The sequence below is a fragment of the Xenopus tropicalis genome, chromosome 5 (genome assembly GCF_000004195.4).
Source record: "Xenopus tropicalis strain Nigerian chromosome 5, UCB_Xtro_10.0, whole genome shotgun sequence".
Classification (NCBI taxonomy): Eukaryota; Metazoa; Chordata; class Amphibia; order Anura; family Pipidae; genus Xenopus; species Xenopus tropicalis.
In genome coordinates this window covers 65,936,277-65,963,258 of record NC_030681.2, presented here as the reverse complement: position 1 = coordinate 65,963,258, position 26,982 = coordinate 65,936,277, and the positions used below count along the sequence as shown (strand labels likewise).

The 26,982-nt window shown below is 36.6% G+C and overlaps 1 protein-coding gene across 1 annotated transcript in view; it reads left to right on the top strand.

Moving 5' to 3' along the window:
• Positions 1 to 26,287, top strand: part of LOC101734009 — a 48,784-nt gene extending 22,497 nt beyond the window's left edge. Inside the window, exons 5-13 of the mRNA XM_012963807.2 lie at positions 6,764 to 6,913; positions 6,993 to 7,166; positions 13,104 to 13,268; positions 14,502 to 14,660; positions 17,016 to 17,180; positions 18,265 to 18,426; positions 20,902 to 21,063; positions 22,060 to 22,218; positions 23,677 to 26,287. Coding sequence (XP_012819261.2) covers positions 6,764 to 6,913; positions 6,993 to 7,166; positions 13,104 to 13,268; positions 14,502 to 14,660; positions 17,016 to 17,180; positions 18,265 to 18,426; positions 20,902 to 21,063; positions 22,060 to 22,218; positions 23,677 to 23,828 — 1,448 coding nt within the window. The 3' untranslated portion in view covers positions 23,829 to 26,287. The remainder of the gene's footprint in view (positions 1 to 6,763; positions 6,914 to 6,992; positions 7,167 to 13,103; positions 13,269 to 14,501; positions 14,661 to 17,015; positions 17,181 to 18,264; positions 18,427 to 20,901; positions 21,064 to 22,059; positions 22,219 to 23,676) is intronic.
• The last annotated feature ends 695 nt before the right edge of the window (positions 26,288 to 26,982 follow it).

Here is a 26,982-nt window from a genome sequence, read left to right as displayed (position 1 = left end):
AAGTTGCGCATTTTTCGTAGCGTTAAAACTTACGCGAAAAGTTGTGCATTTTTCGTAGCGTTAAAACTTAAAAGGTGCAAAGTTTCGCGTAAGTTTTAACGCTACGAAAAATGCGCAACTTTTCGCGTAAGTTTTAACGCTACGAAAAATGCGCAACTTTTTACGCAACTTTCGTAATGGATACGAAAAACTCGCGTTTTTACGCAAAAATCGTATTGGTAACGAAAAATTCGTAAAGAATCCGAAAAAATCGCAAAACATACGAAAAAATCGCAAAATACCGATCATTGCGAAAAAAACGCAATCGGACTCATTTCGACCCGTTCGTGGGTAAGTAAATCAGCCCCTAGAAGTGTAGTCTACTTGTTAGGGTGCATGAGGTGTCACAAACAATATATTGGTCATACACTATGCCCCTTTAAATACCATATATGAGAGCGTTTGAATGCCATCCAAGAAGGGATAATACATCACAAATAGGTGGCTTTGGCAGTTGTAGAACAAATGATACCAAGGATTTATCTGTTAAAGTGATTGAAAAGATCCAAAAGCCTTTAAAGGAAGGTGATAGTTTACTCTCCCTAAATTTGTGGCAGGCATATTGGATCTTTACTCTTTGCATATGTACCCCTCTTGGCTTAAATACCCGGTAGGAGATTTCCTTTTTGCTAACTGCTGTTTCAGCAGTTGCTTTATAATATACACTTTTTTAACTTGCATATTTATATCACTTTTCTAAGGGTTATGCTGTGTTTTTGGGGGGGGGTATTCATTTTCTTTTTGTATTGATAGATTTTTTATTTATTTTGTAGTTTACACTATTTTGTAGTGGCACAAGCAGTCACTGTTCTTAAAGGTTTAAATGATGGCAGTCTTTTCTTGTCCTAACATGCATTTGATTATGGATCAATGTGACTGCAACATGCCAAGTAACTAATGCTGCTGGATGTTTTTATTTTAATAAAGATCTGTTTTGCAACTGGAGTGTTTTGTAACCAGAGTGTGCCTGGAGTGTGGAGATCTCCTTTCTCTTTCTTCTCTGATTGTGGCATGGCTTGAAATGTCTTTGAGGGTACTGCACCGTACTGCATTGTTGCTTAACTCTTGGACTACACCAAATGTCACTTAGACCATGCAGTGAATCAGCAATTTAAGGGATGTTGCTAAACAGGATGTATAGTTTGTTTACTATAGCGTAGGCTTTCGTTCAGGACCGCTGGATGCTTCATGTACCCTAACAAGGTTTAATGACTGGGCAGCACAGGGCAAATTATAACTGCTGTGTATTTCTCCTGGATTCTGGATTTTACTCCTTTAATTCTTACAGCCATTTTGGCTCCATTATCGTACTCTTTGATATCTTAAAGGTCAATCTTGTGCTTACACTATCTTGAAGTAATCATTTATGTAATTTAATCATTGTTTTCTGAAAAAAAAAACAAAATAAAAGGCGTTTTACGAACAAAAAGGCGTTTGGGGTTACTGTGCATGCTGGGAGTGCTGGGTGAAAGGAAAAAGTAAGTGCAATTAACTGACTGCTGTGTGATTTCTAAGTGCTACCTGGCTGACTGAGCCTACTAATTAAGGGGGAGGAGTAAATCTGGTAAATTCTCACCAGGCGCTTGGCTGTTTGGTTTTGAACCTCTATAAAAAAAATCAAGAAAGTTCCATGAAACCCTATGAACATAGCATAGAACAACTTTTGTGGGTTCCCCACAATAAATAGTAAGCTGGAAGTTTTTTTTGGCTTTCCTTTACTTTGTTTAGGTGTACCCTTAGGGCAGCATCATAAATAGGTCAAAAGGGTTGAGGAGACCGCCTCATACATATGCAAATAAGTCAAAAGGGATTCTGGGAACAAATTCCTTAAGGCTCTTTACATGGGTTTATCCTATAGGCTTAAGCTTACCCACTGGGTTTTAAAGCAGAAGCCAGGATAATTGCCAGGATAATTGCAGCATCATAATGACCCAACAGCTCTAGAATACCAAGAAAAAATGAATATCTCCAATTATTTGAAAACTCCCTCTGAATGCCAATTTTCTTAAAGCAAGACATAAGGGTTGATGCACTAAAGTGCGATAATGCTTATTGCATGCTTTTTAGCGTTAAAATTGACGTGTAAAAAAATGCGCAATTCGCTAAAGTTCTATCGCATGCATTAAGTCGTATATCGCGTGCATTAAATAGCACGCAACCGAATGCGTTCATTTTACCACATTGCGTTAATTAGCGAGCAGAAATAATACTAACGCATGATTCACAAACACTTAGACGTGCTAAATATCGCATTAGTCTGTGCAAAAAATAACACCTACTTGGGGCAGGCGGTAATTATAGAAAAGTATAGTTCATGAGCTTTTGGCAACACAATAAGGACTTTGCAGTGTGATTTATGCAAGTATGTGTTGGCCCTGGAGTGATGCATCCTCCAGTTTGCAGGGAAATGGTCATTTTCAGAACAGTAGTTTTACGAAAGTAATGGCGTGTATGGCTTGCACGCGGTGACAATTTGTGCGCACTGCATTAATTAGCATGCATTGCGTCAAATACCGCACAAAAATAGTCTTTGCGACTTAAATAACGCAAACACCATCGCATCTAAATTAACGCAAGTATCCTTTTAGTGAAGCGTGCGCTATGACGCGAAAAATTAGACACAATAAAATTTTTAACACATGCTACAAATAGCGCTCATTTTAACGCATCTTAGTGAATCAGCCATATAGTGTCACATCAAGAAGCCTTTACAGCAGCACAGTGAATTTTACTTTTTCCTTTTCAAAACTACTTTGAATGTCATGGTTAACACCATGTTCACCTACAGATATCTATAGACTTCTCTAGCTTCAGTAGTTCTTCTGCTGCATGGAATATTCATGCTCTGGCAATTTTTGTATAATTTGTGCAACTTCAATGAATTAAACCCTTCCTTACTGCAAAAGGCACATCCTATTTTACTGACTTTTGAACAAGCCAGGCTTGTACAGTACAAGATTTTGCTATCACATCCATTTAAGCCAATCCCTTAAGATCTTTTCACATTAAGTGATTTTGAATACATGTGAAATTAACTAATAATATTTTCATCAAAGACTGGGCAAAGACTGCACTGTTTTCTAAAGTTCTTCTTTGCTCATTATTCCAGAGAGATCAATGTACTCTTTAGCTGTATTTCTCAGAATTTCTGTCCAAAATGCATGGTCTTTTCAGTTTATACATTATAAACTTTAAAGTACTCACTCGGAAAAGTCACTGATGCTTGACAGACTGCACAACATTTTTTTCTTCTATCAATGTAACATTGGTAACAGTGAACCAGTGCTGGACTGGGGTACCAAGGGCCACCAGAAAATCTTAGACCTTAGGCCCACTCTCCCCTTCTCTGTTCACTCACTATTTTCATTCTCTTAATTACTAATTATTTTTACATATTATTATCTATCCTTTCCTCTGTTTCTTTTCTTTGGGTGAGCAGGAGGGCCCAGGAGGAGTTTTCCTGGTATCCTGGTGGGCCAGCCCGACACTGCAGTGAACTTGCTGCAGAAATAATTTTCTTTAATGTTTGTAAACGTGCTGGGCATCCATGCACATGAAGGGCTCTGAAAGAATTCCAGTGGGCCATGGGGCCATTCTTTTGGTTGACTGGAAAGCAATGAGATTATTACACCCATTTTGGTCTGTGGACACAGTAGAAGAAAAGGTACCGGTAGTTATTATAAAAAGGTCGAAATTGGCATCTGTCCCCAGGGAACCGCTCAGGAAGGGGAACCTTTAGTTCAGGGTGGTGTGGCTGGAGAACTTGCAGAGTCAAATGAGCAGCAGGACTGGCGGGAATGGCAGAACGATAAGCTGCAGCACTCAGTCCCTGAATCTAGGTTTGCATGTTCTGCTAGCCCCCTTGTAAATCGCAAACCGCTTGTGTAAGGGCTGCTAATTGTTGAGAGATGAGGTCAAGCGAAGCAGTAGAATGTCCTTCACCAGATTCGTTCAGACGACTTGATTAATGTCACTGAAGAGAAATAGCTTTCCCTATGCCTGTCACTGGAACACAAACCTGGTAGTGTGGAGAGGAAGATCCCAGATGCAGAGTAGCAGTGGTGCCAGCGAGGAGTGATATTTGGCACCAAAAATCACCAGTATCGTCTAGTAACAAGTCGTGAGACAGAAATCTAAACCGTAGGGAGGTCCGGACAAACAGTAATGAAGTAGAATCAGGAAAACAAGCCTAGGTCAAATCAGGAACAATGCTCAGTGTCTATCCCGAAAGGATAATCACTTTGCAGTGAGCTGCAGGCCATGTGATTGCAATGAAAGTTTGCGCACCCATGCACAGACGTGCAAGTGAACTGACTCAAGTACACACGCCAAGGAAACAGATAAGTCTGGCGTCCCTGACACACTGATGACCTAAAGCACCTAAGCTTTTTTTTTAGGTGCTTTAGGTCATCAGTGCAAAGCTGACTTCTGGTTCATTGTACAGAGGAGTTCAATCTGCTGTCACCTCTTCGCCTTTCTCCTACGGGGCACTTTTCAAGTCAAATTCAAGTTTAAGATTTAAAAAGAGAAAGAAAGCCTTACCTTTTATTATAGCTGTTTTGAGGGGAATTAAGCAAATTAGCTACTGTTCCTTACAAATGGAAGATATTTTTTTTTGCTTCGTAGTCCCAGACAATCAAAAAAGTCACGGTTTTCACGACTTTTCTGCAAATTTTTATCATTAGTGCTTTTTCAGCTCGAATCTTTTGATAAATGACTGCTATTCATGGAAATTCATTTTTTCGTAGTAAAAATGAATTTCATTTTTTTTGTAAATCCCCTCTTAACGTCAAATTATTATTGTTTAGACTGAAGTGAAAAACTATACAAAGAAATAAAATATTACAAAAATAAAATGTTTTGGTGAAAAATTTCTTTGCCAAAATTCTTATTCTCTCCCCAGGTGAAATTTCTCCAGCGAGTATTTGCCAATTTACAAAGAGCATAAGAATTACATTTTCTTTTACTATGCAGAAAAAAGGTTTTGGGCGAAGGACTCACTAGCTTCACTAGCGAAGCTCTAAAACTACCACCAAAGAGTGGTGAGAGTGTCAGTGACCCTAGGGTTAACTTACGAGTTACAAGGCGAAGGTGGAACCTAATTAAGGTCACTGACAGGCTAATTTACCAAGTGCAGGGAAGGGTGTAAATGTTTAAAAAAATTGTGGTATGAGGGAACAGTAACACCAAATAACACCAAAGCTAATTCAAATCTAATGTTTTGTTGCCCAACTAGTAGTAGTTGCTTGTTTGCTTGAGGAAGACTACAATAGTGTATTTAATCTTGCTGTTGTGTTTTGCCATTGGGGACAGGCATTCCAGTTAAAACAGTAGTAAGTCACAGGTTACTTATCAGATAATATATAAGCCCTGGAGAAAATGATTGGATATTTGAATTAGAGAGTGAATCTGTCCCATTTCGCATTGCCCAAAAATTCGGAAAACTGCAGAAAAATTTGCAAAACAGCGAAAAATTAGAGAAATGGGGGTACTACATGACTTTATCACGTATGTGATTATTTTGACACAACCATGTTTTTTTACGTGCCCATACCTTTTTTGACGTGACCACAAATTTTTAAAAATTTTGCAAAAGTTTCATGAAAAATTCACTAAAGGCGAAATGTGAAATTTTGCTGTGAATCCATGCCGAAAAAGTTCACTCATCACTAATTAGAATTATATTGAACAGCTGTACCCCACTTGTGGCTACACAGCATCTTGTTTATACAAACTACAGTACTTGTTCTGAAGCTAACAAACAATTTTATCAGGGTAAGGCAACCGTTCATTATATTTTAATTACTTTAAAACACTTTTAGTTTTTGGTGTTACTGTTCCTTTAATCAACAATTACTGATGGAATTGCTGAATAAAGTGGCACAGAATATGTAGTATATAGTAATAGTAAATTTACAGATTAAAACAATATCAGCTCTTACACAAATAAACTGCCATAAAGTGCAAGCACCTGTGCTTTTTGGATAAATACAGTACTGACTGCATTTGGCACCACTGTATTTGTTAAGGTTGGCTGGGGAAGGCATCTCCATCCCACTCCCTGCCCATTCACTATCACTGAGATACAGAAGTTAAGGAGTGTTGGATCCATTGTAAGGCACAGATTGCAGTTATGCTCCAGGCACAAATGCCGAATAAATGAACACTAAGGGGTGCGATTAATTTCACAGAACACTATTCTCACATTGTCTTATCAAACTGAAAACATCTTCAGTTTATACTAATTTGCCTTTTCTTCTCGTAAAAATAAAGCTGTACCTTGTACTTGATAACAACTAAGCTAGCTTTAGGGCATGGGTATTTGGGGTAGATTGTCAGCCTTCAGATAAGTGCAGGCTGACAATCCACTCCTACATTTAAAAAAATCTTCTAGTTATCTACGGGTGCCTGCATCAGGGAGGATTCAATGCTTCAATTCAGGCACAATTTTTTACAGGCAGTGAATCCGTCATATGTGCCTTTGCCCATAAGGCATAGGTCTCTGCATTATTTATTTAGAAAACCCCAGATCCAAGATATTTTGGATAATATATATCATAATATGTAACTGATCTTTCCAGTTTTGTTTTTCAGGAGGTGAGGTTTTCATTTTTGTTCCACTGGTTTATGTCAATGATTTGAATAACAAATGCAAATGCAGGTTTATAACATGCTGTTTCAAATAATATCCAAGCAATCAATGGCAATCTCTTTATGTCCTCAGATACTTTTGGCTTCTTCCACTGGGTCTACGAAGAAGTATTAGGTGGTCTTAATAGATATGGAATCCTTAATGTCTTCAATACCACAACTCATGCTTTGTGGAATTTTGAAATTCCATTTTCTATTTCCTTTCCTACCCTGGAGTTCACAGGTGAGGTTGGACCAAATTTTAATGACACTACCCAACAAGTAATTTACAGTTTGTTTAATGAATTTTGTCATTTGTTCAGATCCTCTTCACTTTTTTAATTGGATCTATGAGGAAACGCTGAATGGTCTGAATAATTATGGGGTTTTGAGCCTCTTCAACATTACTTCTTTCTGGAATGCAACTCATGCTTTATGGGATTTTGAAATACCCATTTCTATCACCTTGCCTACACTGCCTTCACTGGAGAGCATAGGTGAGTTGTTTATTTATTGTTTGTTTTTTACCTAGTACCTTAATTACTTTTTATCAGCTTGGCAAATGGGACAAACTGTTCAAAGAGGCTAATGTGCTAGAGAAAAAAAGTTTTTTTAATGAAAACACTGGAGAAATAAGACTTATTTTCTATTTATTTGAGTAATAGAATGTTGTGCTGTCAAATAAAATTAATTTATAGCACAATAACTAACTTCTTTTAGATGTACATGTCTGAAACACCAAATGGATCAAAATAGTAAAGAGTTGGATACTAAAGTGGAATACCAAACGTGGAACAACAAGAAAAAGAATGCCTGTAAATGGATGTTATTTTAAATGTGTTACATATTTGCAATCGGTATTTAAAAGTTATATTTTATGTGCCCAAGATTCAGTAGAAGTGGGTCACAATATGACATGAAGAAAATATAAGGATACTCTGTTCAGTGTGTTGGGTTGAAAACCCCAACATACTGTTCTTCGACTTCAGCTTCTTCTTCCGCTTCTTCTTCTTCTTTTTCTTATTCTTAGCGCCCCCCATTTTCTAAACGCTACTCCTCCTACAATTTTAGGGGTACAATACCCAAACTTGCCACACTTTTTCGCCCTATAGCGGAGCAGGTTGCTTGTGCTTTTCTAAGCGATCCCGCCCCCGTCTTTTTGTGGCGCCGCTCTGAACCCCCCAATTTTCAAACTGCTGCCAATCTTACAGCTTTGAAGCTACAGCCCCCAAACTTGAATAACATAATCATGGGGTCACCCCGAATGAAACATCAACATTTGATGGATGACCCCAAAGTGGGAGGGGCCAGCAACAGCCAATCCAATTTCACCAATTGACTTTAATGGGGAAATTGAATCTGCTGCCAATCTTACAGCTTTGAGGCTACATTCCCCAAATGTGAATCACATAGTCATGGGGTCAGCCTGAATGACAATATGATGATTGTTGGATGCCCAAAAGTGGGCGGAGCTGTGAACAGCCAATCAGATTTTACCTATTGACTTTCAATGGGGAAATTCAGCCTGCTGCCATTCTCACAGTAGTAACCCCAGGGTCCCCAAACTTTTCACAGTTGGTCACTAAGGGACTGCAGTTTTAGTTTTGAAAAAGTGAGCGGGGCCACCAACAGCCAATCAGATTTCACCTATTGAATTTTATTGGTTTGATGCCAGGGTTCGCAAACTTTGCACAGTCAGTCACTGTGTGACTTCGTACTCAAGGTTAGAAAAAGTGGGTGGGGCCGCCAAAAGCCAATCACATTTCTATCATTGTTTTCAGTGGGGAAATTTTAACTGCTGCCATTCTCACATGTTTAATGTCTGGGTCCCCAAACTTTGCTCAGTTTGTCACTGGGTGACTATGTTCCAAGTTTAGAAAAGTGGGCAGGGCCAACAACAACCAATCAGATTTCACCTATACACGTCATATGTTTAAATTTAAACTGCTGCCATTCTTTAAATATTAATACTAGGGTCTCCAAACTTGGCAGAGCTAGTCACCTGGTAACTGCGGTTCAGAGTTAGAAAAAGTGGGTGGAGCCACCAACAGCCAATCAGATTTTAACTATTGATTTTCAATGGGGAAATTCAACCTGCTGCCATTCTCACAGTATTAACACCAGGGTCACTAGAGGACTGCATGTTTAGGTTTTAAAAAGTGGGTGGTGCCACCAACAGCCAATCAGACTTCACCTATTGATTTTTTTTGTTTAAATTTAAAATGCTGCTTTTTCTCACACTATTTATGTCAGGGTTCCCAAACTTTGCACAGTCAGTCACTGGCTGACTACATATTCAGGGTTAGAACAAGTGGGAGGAGCCACCAACAGCAAATCTATTTCCACCCATTAGATTTCATTGGTTTATATTTAAACTGATGCCATTATTTAAATATTAATTCCAGGGTTGTTAAAGTTTCCAGAGTTAGTCACTGGGCATTTGCCGTACAAAGTTAGAAAAAAGCGGGCGGAGCCACCAACAGCCAATAACATTTCACCTATTTACTTTCAATGGTGAAGTGTAAAATGCTGTCAGTCTCACAATTTTTATGCCTGAGTCCCCAAAATTTGCAAAGTTGGTCACTGGGGGACTGCAGTTCAAAATAGGAAAAGTGGGTTGGGCCACTAACAGCCAATCAGATTTCATCCATTGAATTTTATTGGTTTAAATTTAAAATGCTGCCGTTTTTTAACTATTAATCCTAGTGTCCCAAAACTTTGCAGAGTTAGTCACTGGGTAACTGCAGTTCCAGGTTAGAAAAAGGGGGTGGAGCCACCAACCGCCAATCAGATGTCACTCGTTGACTTTCAGTGGGGAAATTTAAGTTGCTGCCATTCAGACACTATTAAAACCAGGGTCCCCAAATTTTGTACAGTGGTTTTTACTATATAACTGTGGTCCAAGGTCAGAGAAAGTGCACAGAGCCCATTCAGTGACATCATGTTTTTCAACCCAACATGAAGTTTGTTCTCAAACACCCCTTTCTAGTTGAACATTGCCAGCTTTAAAATAGCATTATGGTTTGGTAGTTTGGAGTAAAAAGAAATATTTACTCATATTAGATTTGGGAGCATGTATACTTTCCAAAATTCTGAACATAATGAGCATAGCTGTGCCTATTAATGCACAGTGCTGTGCAAACCCTAATTTTGCCTCCTGTCTAGAGTAGCTTCAGGTACCCTCAGCAACCTAAATCAATAGACTCACTGCACTAAAAAAATCTAAACACAAAAAAATCTGACCACTATTTATAAATAGTTATATCACCTCTTAAGAGCTTCTTCTCCAGTGTAAACCAGTCTTTCTTCATAACTGAGACTTTCCATACCCTTTACCAGCCTAGTTGCCCTTCTCTGGACCCTCTCTAACTCAATAATATCCCATTTGAGCACTGGAGACCAAAACTGAACAGCATATTCTAGATGGGGCCTTACCAGTGCTCTGTAAAGGGGAAGAATAACACCCTTGCTAACAAATCCTCTACCCCGGTTCCGCTTAGTGTGGGAGTGCCTCAGGGCTCTGTGCTTGGTCCTTTGCTGTTCTCCCTGTACACTCTCTCTTTAGGAGACCTTATTTCTTCTTTTGGTCTTAAATATCACTTATATGCAGATGACATCCAGATATATTTAGACACCCCTGCACTAACCACTGATGTTCAAACCCAGATTGTTAACTGCCTCTGGGCTATCTCCTCCTGGATGAACCAACGCCACCTCAAACTTAACCTAGCTAAAACAGAGCTCATGGTCTTCCCGCCCAAACCTGGCCCTTCTCCTCTTCCTCCTTTCATCATTACTATTGATGGCATGACCATCAACCCTGTTAATTCTGCATGCTGTCTTGGGGTTATCTTTGACTCTTCACTCTCCTTCTCTAACCATATTAATAACACTGCCAAAACCTGCCGTTTTTTCCTCCGCAGTATTGCCAGACTCCCACCTCTCTCCCCTGCAATCAATCTTAAACTCTGCTGCCAGGATCCTCCTGCTCTCTCTGAAGAGGGAACCTGTTCAGCCTCAATTAAGCTCTCTTGCATGGCTGCCTGTTAAGCAAAGGATAGCTTACAAAATCCTTCTGCTAACATTCAAAGCCCTTCACTCCTCTGCTCCTCACTACATTTCTTCACTGGTCTCCCTGCATGTTCCTGGTCGTCTCCTCCGCTCCTCTCAGAGCCTCCGTATTTTTACACCATCCACACCCACTGCGCTTTCTCATCTTAAACCTTTCTATCTCGCTGCTCCTTACCTCTGGAACTCTATCCCTGAATCCCTCCATACGGAACACTCACTAACTCTCTTTAAGAAAAAGCTCAGCTGTTACCTTCTGGAGCACTAAAACACTATTTTGCCTAGTCCTGCACTTAAGGGCAAATGCCCATACCTGATGCACTCTTACCTTCCAATCTGTGCCTGTATGTTACCCAACCACTTAGATTGTAAGCTCTATGGGGCAGGGACCTTTTTCCTACTGTGTCTCATACCACATGGCACTTACTCCCTGTGTATTTATATATATATTTATTGTATTTATTTATTATAACATTTGTCCTCCCTGTGTGTAATTTTGTATTTTGTAAGATTGTACAGCACTGCGTACCCCTGTGGCGCTTTATAAATAAAGTTATTCATACATACATACATACCCTCCCCCCATGAATCTATACCCTTTTAATACAGCTCAAAACCTTGTTTGCCCTTGCAGCTGCTGGCTGGCATTGCTTGCTACAGCCAAGTTTATTATCTACAAGGACTCCAAGGTCCTTCTCCATTATGGATTTGCCTAGTGAAGTCCCATTAAGGGTATAAGTGGCTTGCATATTTTTACATCCCAGGTGCATGACCTTACATTTATCCACATTAAATTTCAACTGCCACTTGGCCGCCCAGATTGCTATTTTGTCAAGATCCTGCTGCAAGGATGCCACATCCTGGATAGAATTGACTGGTCTGCAGAGTTTTGTGTCATCTGCAAACACTGATACATTGCTTAGCTTACAATACCTTCATTAATGAACCCTGAGTGACCCCACTGAAAGCCAAGTAGAGAATGTACCATTAACAACCACCATCTGATTTGGTTTGGTGTTGAAAGACATATTTACCTATTTGGATTCAAACGAATTTCTACTTTCCAAAAAATATATGTCTTTTAGGGGAATAAACTTATTTTTTTGTGACTCTACCCCACATAAAATGCAGTAAATGTATAGATTTTGCAGTAGCAAAATTGCAAAAATTATAGATCATATGGGTTGTTTTTATATTGGGGCCCTTACATGCTACATACTTAAGTATTTCAATAGACCTCTGGTGTTCAGATTTAGGATGTTTTATCTTGGTACCTAATGATATGAAGAAGATGCTGCAAAGTGGAAGTGTTTTTTTCAGAAAGTCAAAGTGATTTTCAGAAATTTCATCAAAACTGTTACTTATATGAAACCTTTGCAGCTTTTTAGTTTGGAGTAAAAAGACATAGTTACCTATTTTGGGAGAATGTGTACTTCAAAAATATATGCTTTTCTGGGTTGAAATTACTTTTTAATGACTTCACCAAACATAAATTGCAGTAAATGTGCAGTAACTGAAATTACAGAAATGATTGGATCATATGGGGTGTTTTTATTTTAGGGCCCCTGTTACATGCATATTGGCCATCAAACTGTCTTTATGACTTTAGTGGTCATACAGTTAATGTATTGTCTAGTAGGAAAACTTGTACATAAAAGCAAGTAGGCACCTTGATTTTAAATGGAAGAATAAAGATCGATTTTTAGCAGACTCCCTTGTCCGGTCGTGCTTGAAGTTCCTTTCACAGCTTTGTGATTTTCTCTCCCTCGGCTACGGGTTTGGGGCTTTGAGCACCCGGACCACTTCTGGACTTGGGTGAGCCTTCTGTATTTAAATGGATTTTGTTTGATTTGTTAATCTTCTATGATTGATTGGGATTGAATACACTTGAGACAGGCTCGGGGTTTCTACACCCGGGCCTCTATTAATATTTGGTACGCTATTCCACTATCCCATTATACATACACTTTAGGAATATTTGCTTTGAAATATAGTTTTTACCCTATTGTGGGTTTTGTATTTTGCCATAAATGCAAGTAATTCATAATTACATCCATATTTATACATCCCTTTGTAGGAAAACCAAACAATACTATTACAAAAATATTGTCAAATTATATTTGATAATATGTGTAATATCAGTATATTTTAAACTGCATATTAGTATTCATATAATTCACAATTATAAACTGGTCTACAATTGAGAGACCTCTGCCTGAAGCCCTATTTTTGGTACTTTACTGAACTTTCAGTTCCTTAAAGCATTAGAGTTGCTTGTCTGGAAACTTTACTGTACATATTCATCTAATTAACTTAAAATGAAAACTGTGCACCATATTATTCAATAATTCATTTTATTTCCACAGATCCTCTTAGTTTCTTCCATTGGATCCATGAATCTGTTAAAAATGGTTTTAATAAATTTGGAATAATTAATTTTTTCAACACTACATTGTGGAATGCAACTCATGGTTTATGGAATTTTGAAATGCCAATTTCCTTGCCTACTCTGCCTACTCTGGAGAGCTTAGGTGAGTTGGGACTGAATTTAAATGGCCTGGCAGTGAGCAATGCTCCTGAATTTTTACAGATGCCAGTATTATATTATATTTACATATTTAAACATAAAATAAATGTGCACCTCCCCATTTAGTGTGAACCAGACAAGTAGGTTCTGAATTAAAATGTAACCCTTACTAATTAATTTAGAATATAAAAGAAGTATATCCATTTATGTGTCCCAATTGCATACTATTCTAGAGCATAAAAGAATTAAATAAACTTTGCCAAAGGCAAACAGGACTATACAGAAGGACAGGTAGTAAATTCAAATTAGAAAGTAGGAAAAGGATTTGTCATGATACTATGTAGCAAAGTTCTACCTTCCGCACTTAATTTAAAAAGACTAATTCTATGGTATAAACACTGAATGGGGAGGCACATTTTAAAGGGTCAATTTTGAACAAATTTTGAAGGTGCTATCCTATTAGTGATTTATGTTACATTTATCCTGTCTGATAATGCTGCACTGAAGATGTGGATCTGTTCAATGGTACAAAGTTTCTAGAAATGTTACTAAAAACAAATGGACAGTGAGGAGTTAAACCAATGCACACTAGTGTGCCTATAACTATAACTGCATAAAACTAAATAAAAATGGAATCAACGTACAAAATTATGCCTCCACATATAAAACAATAGTTTTCATATGAAGTTGCTCTCATATGAAAGAACACAAATTGAAAGGGCTAATTTTAAGAATGTGAGAAGCATTGCATTGCATTAACCTCTACTTGTGGTTCCTGTAATAGCTATAAATATAAACCATATTACAAAATACTATTTGAAATAACACCATTTGTTATAATGTATCAATGATTATTTGTATAATAAAACCTGTTTCATAAAGAGCAAGAAAATAAAATGTTTCCATTTATCCTCTGCTTAAATACTGACCTGTGGAGCAGCAAACTGCCATAAAGATGAGTACTCATGTTCTGCTAGAACAGATTACAAACAGTGAAATATGTAAACTTGCAGTCCAGAAATTACACAGCATGCATGCCTTTCTAATAGCTTTTTCTGCCGTTTCGTAACACAATATTTCACCACTTCTTTAACGCTATTGTACAAGCTTACTTATGATATAACAGTTTAGAACACAACACTCTCTTCTTATTAGAGTTGTTTACCTGTAAGTTTTTTTTGTTGACTTGAATTTCATATTTGCTCCCTAATAATGACCGATTGTTTTGTAAACTCAGATCCCCTATACTTCTTTGAATGGGTGTTTGAAGAAATTCACAATGGTCTTAACAAATATGGAATTTTACACTTATTTAACACTACTTCATTCTGGAATGCAACTTTTTGGAATTTTGAAATGCCTGATTATAAGCACTTTCCTACCCTGGAGAGTATAGGTGAGTTGGGACTAAATGATTATACCCATCCTCTGCCCCATAAAAAGTTTATGATTTGTTTGATTTGGACTATTATTATTAATGTAGTGAATAGGTCAAACTGTGCAAATTGTCTTATAGGGCAGATTTTTCAAAGTGTAAAATGAGGGCCCTATTTAGGGAACAACACTTTAATGTTTAAATAATCATTAGAATATAAGTATAGTTTTGCAGGGGTTTTTTTACATTAAAGCGGTGGTTAGCCTTTAAGTTAAATTTTTGTATGTTATAGAATATCCTGTTCCTAGCAACTTTACTTTTAGGGGCTGATTTACTAACCCACGATTCCGACCCGAATTGGAAAAGTTCCGACTTGAAAACGAACATTTTGCGACTTTTTCGTATGTTTTGCGATTTTTTCGGATTCTGTACGAATTTTTCGTTACCAATACGATTTTTGCGTAAAAACGCGAGTTTTTCGTATCCATTACGAAAGTTGCGTAAAAAGTTGCGCATTTTTCGTAGCGTTAAAACTTACGCGAAAAATGCGCAACTTTTCGCGTAAGTTTTAACGCTACGCAAAATGCGCAACTTTTTACGCAACTTTCGTAATGGATAGGAAAACTCGCGTTTTTACGCAAAAATCGTATTGGTAACGAAAAATTCGTAAAGAATCCGAAAAAATCGCAAAACATACGAAAAAAACGCAAAGTACCGATCATTACGAAAAAAACGCAATCGGACTCCATTCGACCCGTTCGTGGGTAAGTAAATCAGCCCCATAGTCTTCATTATTTATTTACCATAGTTTTTTAATTATTTGCCTTTCTCAACATCTTTCCAGATTTCAAATGGGTTTTAGTTTTATTATGACTTATATATATATAACAATAAATATATAACAATACACATTCAAACTGCTGCCTGGTTGCTAAGGTAGACCAAACCCTAGCAACTGGATAGCTGCTGAAATTTTAAACTAGACAGCAGCTGAGCAAAAAGCTAAATAATTGACTAACTACAAAGATTAAAAAATGAAAACCAATTGCAAATTGTCTCTGAATATCAATGTCATACTTAAAATTAATTTAAAGGTGTACAACTGTATTAGATGGTAAAAATTAGATCATTTTGCAGAAGATTTATTATAGATCCAACAGTGAAATCCAGTGATCTCCATCAATTTAATATGTTGCCCAATCAGGAAAGTGTTAAGCGTGAAATATTTATCAAAACTGAATGTGCCAGTCTGCCTGATTCTTAGACTGCTTTGAACAGTTGAACTTAAAAAAAAACTTCATCCACATTGTTATTTATTCCTGATGCAAATTGCTAGTGGGGGGATAAATAATTCAGTAAATTATTTCTTATGGTGCAACTTATTGTAAATAAGCTGTTAGATAAATTGTTAAATCTATCAATTATGAAGGACTAGACAAGACATATTGAATTTGGACACTTGCCATGTGGATTGGATTAAAACTTAATTTTTATTATGGTGAAAAAAACACCCATTAATAAATACAATGAAACCCCAGTTGTTTTTACAGTTTGTAACTTGGCACAATGATTGGTACAACCTAGACTGAATCACACATTAGAGCCACAAAAGGATTTAGAGCTTCCCTTAATTAATCATTTTTAAACAGCAACATGCAATAAAATATACAACTGTACATTTTTCTGAGGGACTCCAAATTCCTAATTGTACACATTACAGAATACTGTTGTCTCAAATCACAAACTTGTGAGCAGCCATGTGCCTACTGCCCTAAGCAATTAACACATTAAGAATATTTTTACTACTAGAAAGGCAAGAAAAATTGCCACAGGAGAAAAAAACACCCATTGACTTTAATGGATGAATGCAAAAAAAAAAAAAACTAATTTACCCTTTATGCATAGAAATCTCCACCACTTCAAAAGTAGGATTTATGTCACATAGCACAGTGGTCTGCATGTCACTTCTGGTTCACAGAAACTTGCATGAGGCAATATAAACATAAGCTATTATTTGCTTGTAATTAATAATGAGCAAAACTTTTTGCCAGGCATTGCTTTGCAGCGAATTTCCGCATTTAGCCACTGGTGGATTTTTTTGCAAAACGGTTGCGAGAATTTGCCACGGAAAAAAAAATTCACCAGGCATAAAAGAAAAATAGCCATGGTCACACCAAAATAGGTGTGTTTTGTGAATTTTTTGCCGTTTCGCTAATTTTTCTTAAGTTTTACCCCAAAGCGAAATGGGACAAATTTGGTCATCACTACCTGTAATGTTATTTCCCATGTCCACTTTGTAAAACAAATAAATCAATTTAGAGCATAACTTTCTTCTTTCAGATCAAGTTAACTTGTAATTTTGTTTTCTTACTCCAGATCCTCGTCGCTTCTTCTGTTGGGTGTACGAGGAAGTACACAATGGTCTTAACAAATATGGAATTCTTAACGTTTTCAACATTACTTCTTTCTTGAATGCAGCTCATGATTTATGGGCTTTTGAAATTCCCATTTCTATCTCCTTTGCTTGGATGGAGAGCATAGGTGGGTTTTGTAATTTTTTTTATATCAAACTTATAGATAAAATACACACTAAGATTTACAAAAGGTTTATCAATTATAATTAATTAATAGAACAAAATATAATTTATCCTACCATTGCTGTAATAAGTGGGCAGTGCAGAATTGATTTTGTTTTCCTTGCTTTTTTCTGTAACAGCTAGCACATAGGACGAACAGGGGAATGTAATAAAAGTCGGTAATGAGAACAAATTTGCATAAATAAGTATAAAAATTAGCATTTCGGAAATTAATGTTCTTCACTAGACTGTTATTGCATTGAGAATTTTACTTGCACATTGCACACTTTTAAGATGTGCTTGTAGGTGGCATAAACTTTTGGAGCAAACACAGCCACAATTTCTAATTATAAGGTTTAATTTAGGTTACATTTAGTGCACACTGGCACAAACTATACATTTTACAATCTTTCTTCTACTGTTGGAAGTGGTCACAAAATAGTTTCCAGTTTTGCAAAAGCTATATAACTTGTTTTGATGCAATCATGACTTATTTACATGCCCACAACTTTTTTTGACACATTTGCTAGTTTTATCTCGCTCGGGAAATTTTTGGCGAATTATTGCGGCAGTTTGGAGAAAACATTTGCCAATTGCAAAGTGCAGAATTTTGCAGTGAATCCATGCCTGCCAAAAAAATTTGCTCATCACTAGTCTACTGACACGGATGGCAAACTACTGCTTTTAAAAGCCACTGCTGTGATGGCAAATTACTTCATAGGATTTACAGAAAATATATTCACATAGCACTCTGCAAGAAGATGTCATTTCTTTCTCATGGGTTGCACTGGAAGTATTAAACATGGGGTGTTTCTCACTTTTGCAGTTCTGTCATACATGCCTAATTTTGTTCATCATTTGTTCTGTCACACTTCATTAAACTTTACATAATATAATAAATCTGTTTAGAGCATAATTCCTCCCATCTTTTGAGAGATACTGGCCTATAAATCTTACTGTGTGCTGTTTGCTTTTAAGATAATCACCAAATTATAATTATATCTTTAGAAAAGAATGCCACATAATGGCTAATAATTCTTTTTTATTAGATCCCATTTATTTCTTTTACTGGGTCTACGAGGAAGTGGTCCGTGGTCTAAATGATTATGGAGTTAACTTCTTTAATACTACTTTTCTCTTGAATGCAACTGATGCTTTATGGAATTTTACAATGCCCATTTCTTTCACCTTTCCTACACTGGAAGGCACAGGTAAGGCGGGCTCAAATTTTAATGACATCCCATCCCAAACAGTATGATAGTTATTTATTTGTTTAGTAAGCCAAGCTGTTCAAAAGTCTGACATGTTAGTCTAAAGTGCTGTACAGAGAGTTTTCATGTAGTTAATAATTCTAATTTTTAAAAAGGATTTCCTTTTTCTCTGTAATTATAAAACAGTACCTTGTACCTGATTCTAACTAAGATATAATGAATCCTTAATGGAGGCAAACCAAGCCTATTGGGTTTATTCAATATTTAAATAATTTTTAGCAGACTTAAGCTATGGAGATTCAAAAGACCCCAGGTCCCAAGCATTCTGGATAACAGGTCCCATACCTATACAAATTAGATTTATTTCATATATCTTTAAACATGATACTTACTGACCACAGGGAGTTTTCAAGTGAAAACATTAGGTATCATGCACACACTGGCTGTCTCAAATTATTTCAGTGATTCTTGTAACAACTAAGAACTTTTAACATGTTACAAAATACTACTGGAATATACCCTAAAATACAGAGAACATTTTATACTGTATCCGCCTCTGCTTATGCAGTTAATGATAGCAAGCTAATGTAGAGATGGTCACTCCAGTTCTACTGGAGAACAATATTTAGAAAGGAATTTACAATTTCTACTGCACTTTATCTGTGAAACTGCATTGGGCTAGAATGCGCTCTGTAGTTATAGCTGTATTGTATATTTCACTCTTGGTAAACAAATCACTGCCACTTCACAAGTTGCAAAAATTTCTCTACAGTATGTATAACAAAGCACAAAAGTGTGCTATCGTAAATCATTTCTGTATCTACATGACAGAAATATTTCCCATAACCATATAAGGTCCGTTTAATTAACTTGTCTAAAATGTTTTATAAAAAAAAAATGAAAAGTGGTTACCGATTTAACACTGTCCATCGCCATTTGTGAAATCAAAAGGCAAAATAGATGAAAGTTAGTGATATTTCTGAATATGTGTATTTTGACTTAAACCAGAAACAGTATTATGTGACACAACCTCAGAGCTTATGTTATCTAAAAAGGTCAGTGGAGCTCAGGAGAAAATCAGCAAAAAGATGTGACAGAAGCACTGTAAAATTAGTACTTCTCTTACCTATCAGTAAACCTTACATAAATAAAGGAGAATAACACCTCCCTTCTAATGAGAACTGTTGGTCAGTTAATCTATCTGTATTTTTACCCATACTGTCATGGGAAAACAAGTTTACCTGCATTGAAATCCATTTTTTTTAACATGGGGCTAGCCATATTCTTCATTTTTTATTATTATTATTATTATTATTAACATTTATTATAAAGCGCCAACATATTCTGCAGCGCTGTGCAAAAAGTGGGTTTTATACATTGGACATACAGAGTAACATATAAAGCAATCAATAACCAATACAAGAGGTGAGGAGGGCCTTGCCCAAAAGAGCTTACAATCTACAAGGAGAAAGGATTGAGACACAAGGTGTGGGAATGGGCATGACCAGAGTTGTGAGAGGTGTGGCACAGGGTGTTGCTAAACTAGATTAGGGTAAGCTTCTCTAAATAAATTGAAGGCAGAGAGATTGGGAGAAAGTCTGATAAATTGTGGGAGCAAATTCCAGAGAAGGGGGGCAGCCCTTGCAAAGTCTTGAATGCGAGCGTGTGAGGAGGGAATGAGAGAGGAGTTGAGGAGCAGGTCAGTAGAGGAGCATAACAAGCGGGTTGGATGGTACCTAGAGATGAGTTCAGAGATGTAGGGTGGGGCAGAGTTATGAACTGCTTTGTATGTGAGAGTCATTAGTTTGAATTTTATCCTGGATGGTAGGGGAAGCCAGTGCAGAGATTGGCAGAGTGGCATGGCAGAGGAGGAGCGGTTGGAGAGGTGTATGAGCCTGGCAGCAGTATTCATTATGGACTGGAGTGGGGACAGTCTTTGGAGGGGAAGGCCAATTAACAGGGAGTTACAGTAGTCCAGGCGAGATATTATAAGAGAGTGAATAAGAATTTTGGCAGCATCTTGGGTGATAAATGATCGTATTTTGGAAATATTTCTTAGGTGAAAGTGACATGATTTGGTAAGTGATTCTCAGGGCACCACAGCCATGTGACCTGTGCATATTAAGTGAATAGCACTTAATAGTAAGAAATCCAAGTCCAGCTTGGGACTCCTCCAGTTACATGGGAGTAGGAGAAACAATAGGTTACCTGAAAACAGTTCTAATATGTAGTGCTGGCTCTTTCTGAAAGCTCAGTGCACTGAGATGGCTGCCTACACACACCAACATTACAACCAAAAAAAATATTTGTTCGTTCAAGAATAACATTTTAAATGGTAAAGTGAATTATTTGCTATGTAAACAGTGTAATTTAGAAGTAAAATTATACTATAAAAATCATGACAGAATCCCTTTAAGGTTATTGTGTCAACATAAATGGCTGCATAGTAGACAATCATTTTCTTTATTCCTACAGATCCTTTACAATTCTTTCATTGGGTCTATGAAAGCTTGCTCAGTGGTTTAAATGAATATGGAATTATTAATTTCTTCAATAACACTTTACTGAATGCATCTCATGCTTTATGGAATTTTGATATGCCCTTTTCTATTTCCTTTCCTACAATGGCAGATATAGGTGAGTTTGCATGATGAAAAAAATATTCAGGGATATATATATATCTTAGCTATATAGATGCCTCAGTGCTTCTTCTTTGCTACTTGTCTGGAATGTATATGTAATACCTTTTTCAAAATGGTCTGCTTAATGGTCTCACCCAGACTCGTTTCTGTCAGTTGCAACTCCCTTTAACTCCCTTTAACATAGGTTGCATGCGACCCTTTCCTTTTCAGGATAAAGAGTTAACCGCACTAAATTAACACACACAACTTGATCTCTGAAATAACTTTAGCTCCAATGGTTCTGAAAACAAAATGGTAACTCCTTAAATGCTTAAATATTTTCATTCCTTGGATAGTACGCTTGCAATTTCAGCTGGAAATTTCACAACACCCCAGGTATTATTGCACATTGGTTAACTAGTCCCCAATGTTAGCCGATGTTTACAGTGTTTTATTATTCCAGAAATCTCCTATTACTAAGAATGACTACTTGAGTCTTTATACTTACAGGTGACACTGCAGGGTTCTAACCCCTCCAGGTCTCCTAGTTGGAGCCTCTAGATGCTCTACTAACTAATCTGATCCTGCATCAAGTTTCTAGAACTCCCTACTGAGATCTACCACTGCCTCAGGCACATTAGCATACCACCACCTCCAGCAAGGGGGGCCAAAGAGACAGAACATGTAGTGACATACCCTTTTAAAGACTAGGGAACCCTGACACCCACTGGCCAGTTACTGGACTTCCAGGGAAATACCTTAACCCTGGAATGGGAAAAAAACCCAACCCCCACCCTCCAACTGTAGACCAGGGACAGCTCTTAGCTGTTCAAAACCCTCCTAGGGGCCTACAGGAAAGGTAGGCAAAACATTTACATCACCCCTACATACATAATCACTCTGACCTCATTATTAATCTTTAAAAAATGAAACAAATTAACAATCTGTCACTGCAATAGCTGTGGAATTAAAATAAAATGTTCAAAAGCAAAAACAATCTTTTTCCCTTTAGATCCTTATTATTTATTTCATTGGATTTTTGAGGAAGTAAACAATTGTCTTGACAAATATGGAATTTTTAGCTTCTTCAATACAACTTCTTTCTGGAATGCAACTCATGCTTTATGGAATTTTGAAATGCCAATCTCCTTTCCTACACTGGAAGGCAAAGGTGAGATGGACCTATGTTTGGAGCCTTGCAACTTGTGTGGTTTTGTATAAATCCCTTGAATTTTTGCTGGTAGTGATGAGTGAATCTGTCCCGTTTCGGCAAAAACTTTGCGAAATAACAGGAAAGTTCGCAAAACGCTGACAAATCCACGAAACTCGTTTGTCATGCAACTGTTTTGCAGCGGTCACGCCTATTTTTGACATGAACATGCCCATTTTGATGCAACCACGCCTATTTTAATGCAATCTCAACTTTTTTTGTCACGCAATGAATTTCCGTGGAAGTTTTTCAAAACAATTCACCAATGGCGAAATGCGGAAATTCACTCATCACTATTTGCTGGGTGTACATTAGCTAGAAGGTGGCCAAATGCTTATGAAAATCTTAATATCACAAATTAAAATGACACAATACAACAATCTGTATTTATAAAGCTGTGTAAAAAGAGGAGCTCAAATGCCATTTTGTTGTTTACTGTTTTTACATGTATCAAAATTACAGTGGATGTTTAAATGGTAACTTCATACATTTTTACATGTTTTTAATTTAATGTAAGAAAATTTAATTCTGAGCAACTTTTTATTATATATTTAAATATTTAAGGCATTATTTGTAAATGTAATTATTTTTGAAATCAAGATTTGCCTGCCATTTTCTTTTCACTGCTCTGGTGGATATGACTGTTAAAATAATGGAGAATTCAGCTGGTTTTTCCTACAGTTACTCATTCAAAAGAGCCAGCAGCACAGATACTGCTTTCAGTTACAATTACATATACAAATAACTTAAAAACCATTTAAACCATATACTTAGGGGCTGATTTACTAAGACACGATTTCGAATCCGAATTGGAAAAATTCCGATTGGAAACGAACATTTTGCGACTTTTTCGTATTTTTTTCGATTTTTTCGGCGTCCTTACGATTTTTGCGTAAAAACGCGATTTTTTCGTAGCGTTAACACTTGCGCGCAAAGTCGCGCCTTTTTCGTAGTGTTAAAACTTAAAAGGCGCGACGTTTCACACAAGTTTTAACGCTACGAAAAAATCGCGACTTTGCGCGACTTTCGTAATGGCTACGAAAAACTCGTGTTTTTACGCAAAAATCGTAAAGACGCCGAAAAACTCGCGTTTTTGCGCAAAAAACGTAAAGACGCCGAAAAACTCGCATTTTTACGCAAAAATCGTATAGACGCCGAAAAAAATCGCAAAATTACCGATCATTACGAAAAAAATGCAATCGGACGCATTCGGCCCGTTCGTGGGTTAGTAAATGTGCCCCTTAATGTACATTGAAAAGGACAAGGTATCAGTATAGTATTTGCAAGTAAACCATATAATGGAATATTCATTACAGTTTTGATGTTTTATCATAATGGCAGACCCTCTTTAAAGTTGTTTGCTACTTTATTAAATTTGCATTCAGTATACAATGCCAGAATTTTTTTTTATCATCACAGATCCTCTTGGTTTCATCCGGTGGCTCTACGAGGAACTGCTCAATAGTCTTAAAGAATATGGATTCCCTTACCTTTTTGACTCTACTAGTGATGAAAAAAGTCCTGGCTATGAAGCAATTGAAGAGGAGACAGCAGAAGTGCACGGACAATAAATTGAACCACTTCTAAGTTGTTAAAATTCCTTATTTAGGGAAAGCTATGCTGGCTTTACTGAGAGTATAGGTCCAGCAGCAGGTCACAAGGCAGAGAAGGGTATTGTTATATGTTAGTACAAAAGAAACAAAATGTTTCATCTCAAAGGTGGCAAGTTCTGCACAAAATATGAGAGGCTGGTATTAAAATGATACATGTTTGAGCTTTCTTGTATTAACCTGAGAAATTAACTGACAGATACAGTACAGTATTTTCAGTTGCCAGTTAGGAAAGAAAAACTGGTCAGTTCTTTTAAAGTGGGGATTGGCAGTATGATGTGGTAACTGTAAGCAAATCAATATAAATATATTGCAGTAGATCATTTTTTTACATATGTGTACTGTTCATGCACAGTACTGAATAATGAGAATCTGCAATGGAACAAAGAATTATGTTGTGACTTTTGTTTCTAAGAAGAAAACATGGTGATTTCTATTAAAAAAAAAAAGGGTGCTTATACATTAAGCATCTTATGTAAATGTATGTTTTTTAAAGTCATTAAATAACCCCTTCAGTAACAGATTATCCTCTTGCACTGAGGGGAAGATATATCTGGGAGCACATTTATAAAATTCTTGGAGAAGCTACTAGCTTAGATTTGTGTTAAAATGTCTAGTGTATGTTCTCAGGAAAGTTGCATTTTCATAAGCTGCCATGTATTTACTTGTTTGCAAATTGCAATACATGACATTATTGGATTTATTTCTAAACCATGTATAATCATTTAGCAACTGATTATCTCTAAGGTAATTTTTCGTTAAACAAAATGTAGGAAACAGGATTCTACAAGAACTAAAACTCTCTAGGAAAATTGTACACAACCATTTTTATCTCTGGAACCCTAGAAAATGAAGAATATGTCTAGCCCCATGTGAAATTTCAAAATGAAATATAAAAAAATCTGTTTGCGATTTTGTAAAACAGATTTCAATGCAGGAGTCTGATGATTTATTTATCTCTAAATCTATAAAGGGTATTTTCGGTTGGCAGTAGGGCTGCAATGGTTTGTGCACACAACAGCAAACAATGCTTTAATCATTAGTGTAGCAGAGCAGCAGCTTTTATCTGTGGAATGAATGTGTGCAGTATAACCTCTGGAACTATGACCCCAAAACTATAGCATAACTATAGAGTAAGCAACAATAAGCTCACCAGCAAATATGTTAATTTTAAACAGAACAACGGTTACATGCATAAGAAAAACTGTAGAATGCTGTGTAAAAGTATTTACTTTAGAAACAGTATAGCCTGATATTCTGTGGTAATGGTTTCAATCAAAAATACCCAATATTTCCTACTTTTTGAGGTTTTTACTAGTGATGAGCAACCGTGCCTATTTTTGACGCGACCACACCTATTTTGATGCGGCCACACCCAAATTGATGCGTGCGTGACTTTTTTGACATGCGATGAATTTTTTGGCGGCAAATTTTCAGTTTCGCTAAACAATTCACCAATGGCGAAATACAAAAGTTCACTGCAAATCCATGCCTGACGAAAAAATTTGCTCATCACTAGTTTTTACTCATGGCAGTCTTAATACATCACTTTACCACTCTGATTACAATACAAATCTTGGTAATCCCAAAATAACCTAAACCTAACAATAATTATAATATTTAATATTTTTAACTATACATTAAAATTAAGAGGAATATATTACTTTAGAAAAATGGCTAAAACTAAAACCCTAAAGCGAATTATATTATTTTACATACTCTATTAAATTGTTGTCAAATATAACGTCTGCATAATAGTGAAACATTGTGATTTTGTTTTGTGTATTTCTTATTTTCACTGCTATTTATGTTGCCCAAGGATATATTTGTGTAAATATGCATATTTAGTCTTATATACACAGGTACATAAATATTCCTGGTTATAAGGGTTATTTAATAAAAGATATAGTTCATTCAAAAATATACAATTATTATTAAAAAGCTATTGACCCAAAGCTACAGTAATAACAAACATGCAAAGTACAAAACAACACTGAATCTAAATAATATATACACACAGGGAAAAATACCCTTATTCTATGTTGCATCTGTGTCCTAACTGCAGGAACTCCCAGAATTCACTAACTAAAACTTAACCAAGTCTTTTAACCTAGAGACTGACCATTATTTTATGTGTCACGTTTTGATTGATTAGTGACCATTAAGTTAAGCATATGGAGTTTAGCATGGATCCCTGAGGCAGGCCTTTGTTGTTGACAATCGGGACAATGGAAGGTGGAAATATTCAGTTTGAGGGAAGAAAGGATTGAATTTCCAACTACCCTTAGTCAAAGGGAGGGAGCCTAAATAGGAGGAAACACTGCATTGAGAAAGGGGGTGGGAGGCCCTGAAATGTTTGTTCTGTGTATCTTAACTGATTGCTTCAATAAACTACTGTGGAGGCAGATTTTGCACCAGCATTATGTGAGTGACTTTCATACTTTATTTAGAGTGTATTTAAACAGGTGGCCACAGTCTTTTGGACAAGTGCACTCACATTGGAAGGACTATTTGAATATAATCTTCAAAGTGCACTCTCAACTTTTTCTCCTTTATTGTGAGCTAAAAAGGATGTGATTAAAGCCTGCATATCCTGATACTGTCTTATATGTAAATTCCCCAATATTTTTAAATACACAGGTCACAATGTATATATAAAATATACACAGGGTGCAGATTTACTAAAACTCCATCATTTCTAATTTTTTTTTTATCTTCAATTTTGGCTAAACTCTTTTCCCCCCAAAGTCAAATATTTACTAAAAAAAAAAAAGTCGCACAGAAAAATTGCTGCAAGAAAAGTTGTAAAAAAAAACCCACAACTTTTTCGAATAGTCGCTGCGAAAATCCTAATTTTATCAAACTGTGGCTGTGACAATACAAAAAAGTCTGAATTTTTGGACAAAACCCAGCAAAATCTGTAAAGTTTCAAGACAAAAGAAAAAACTTCAAGGAAAGGTAAGGGACCTTTGCCATTGACTTCTACATGAACTCAGCAAGTTTAATCTGGTGAATCGTTGAATTTGGATTTTTAGCTGTTTAGATGCATAGTACATCTTGGAAAAGTTGCAGCTTTTTTTCTCTGCTATTTTCACTTATGTATTTTAGGACACGT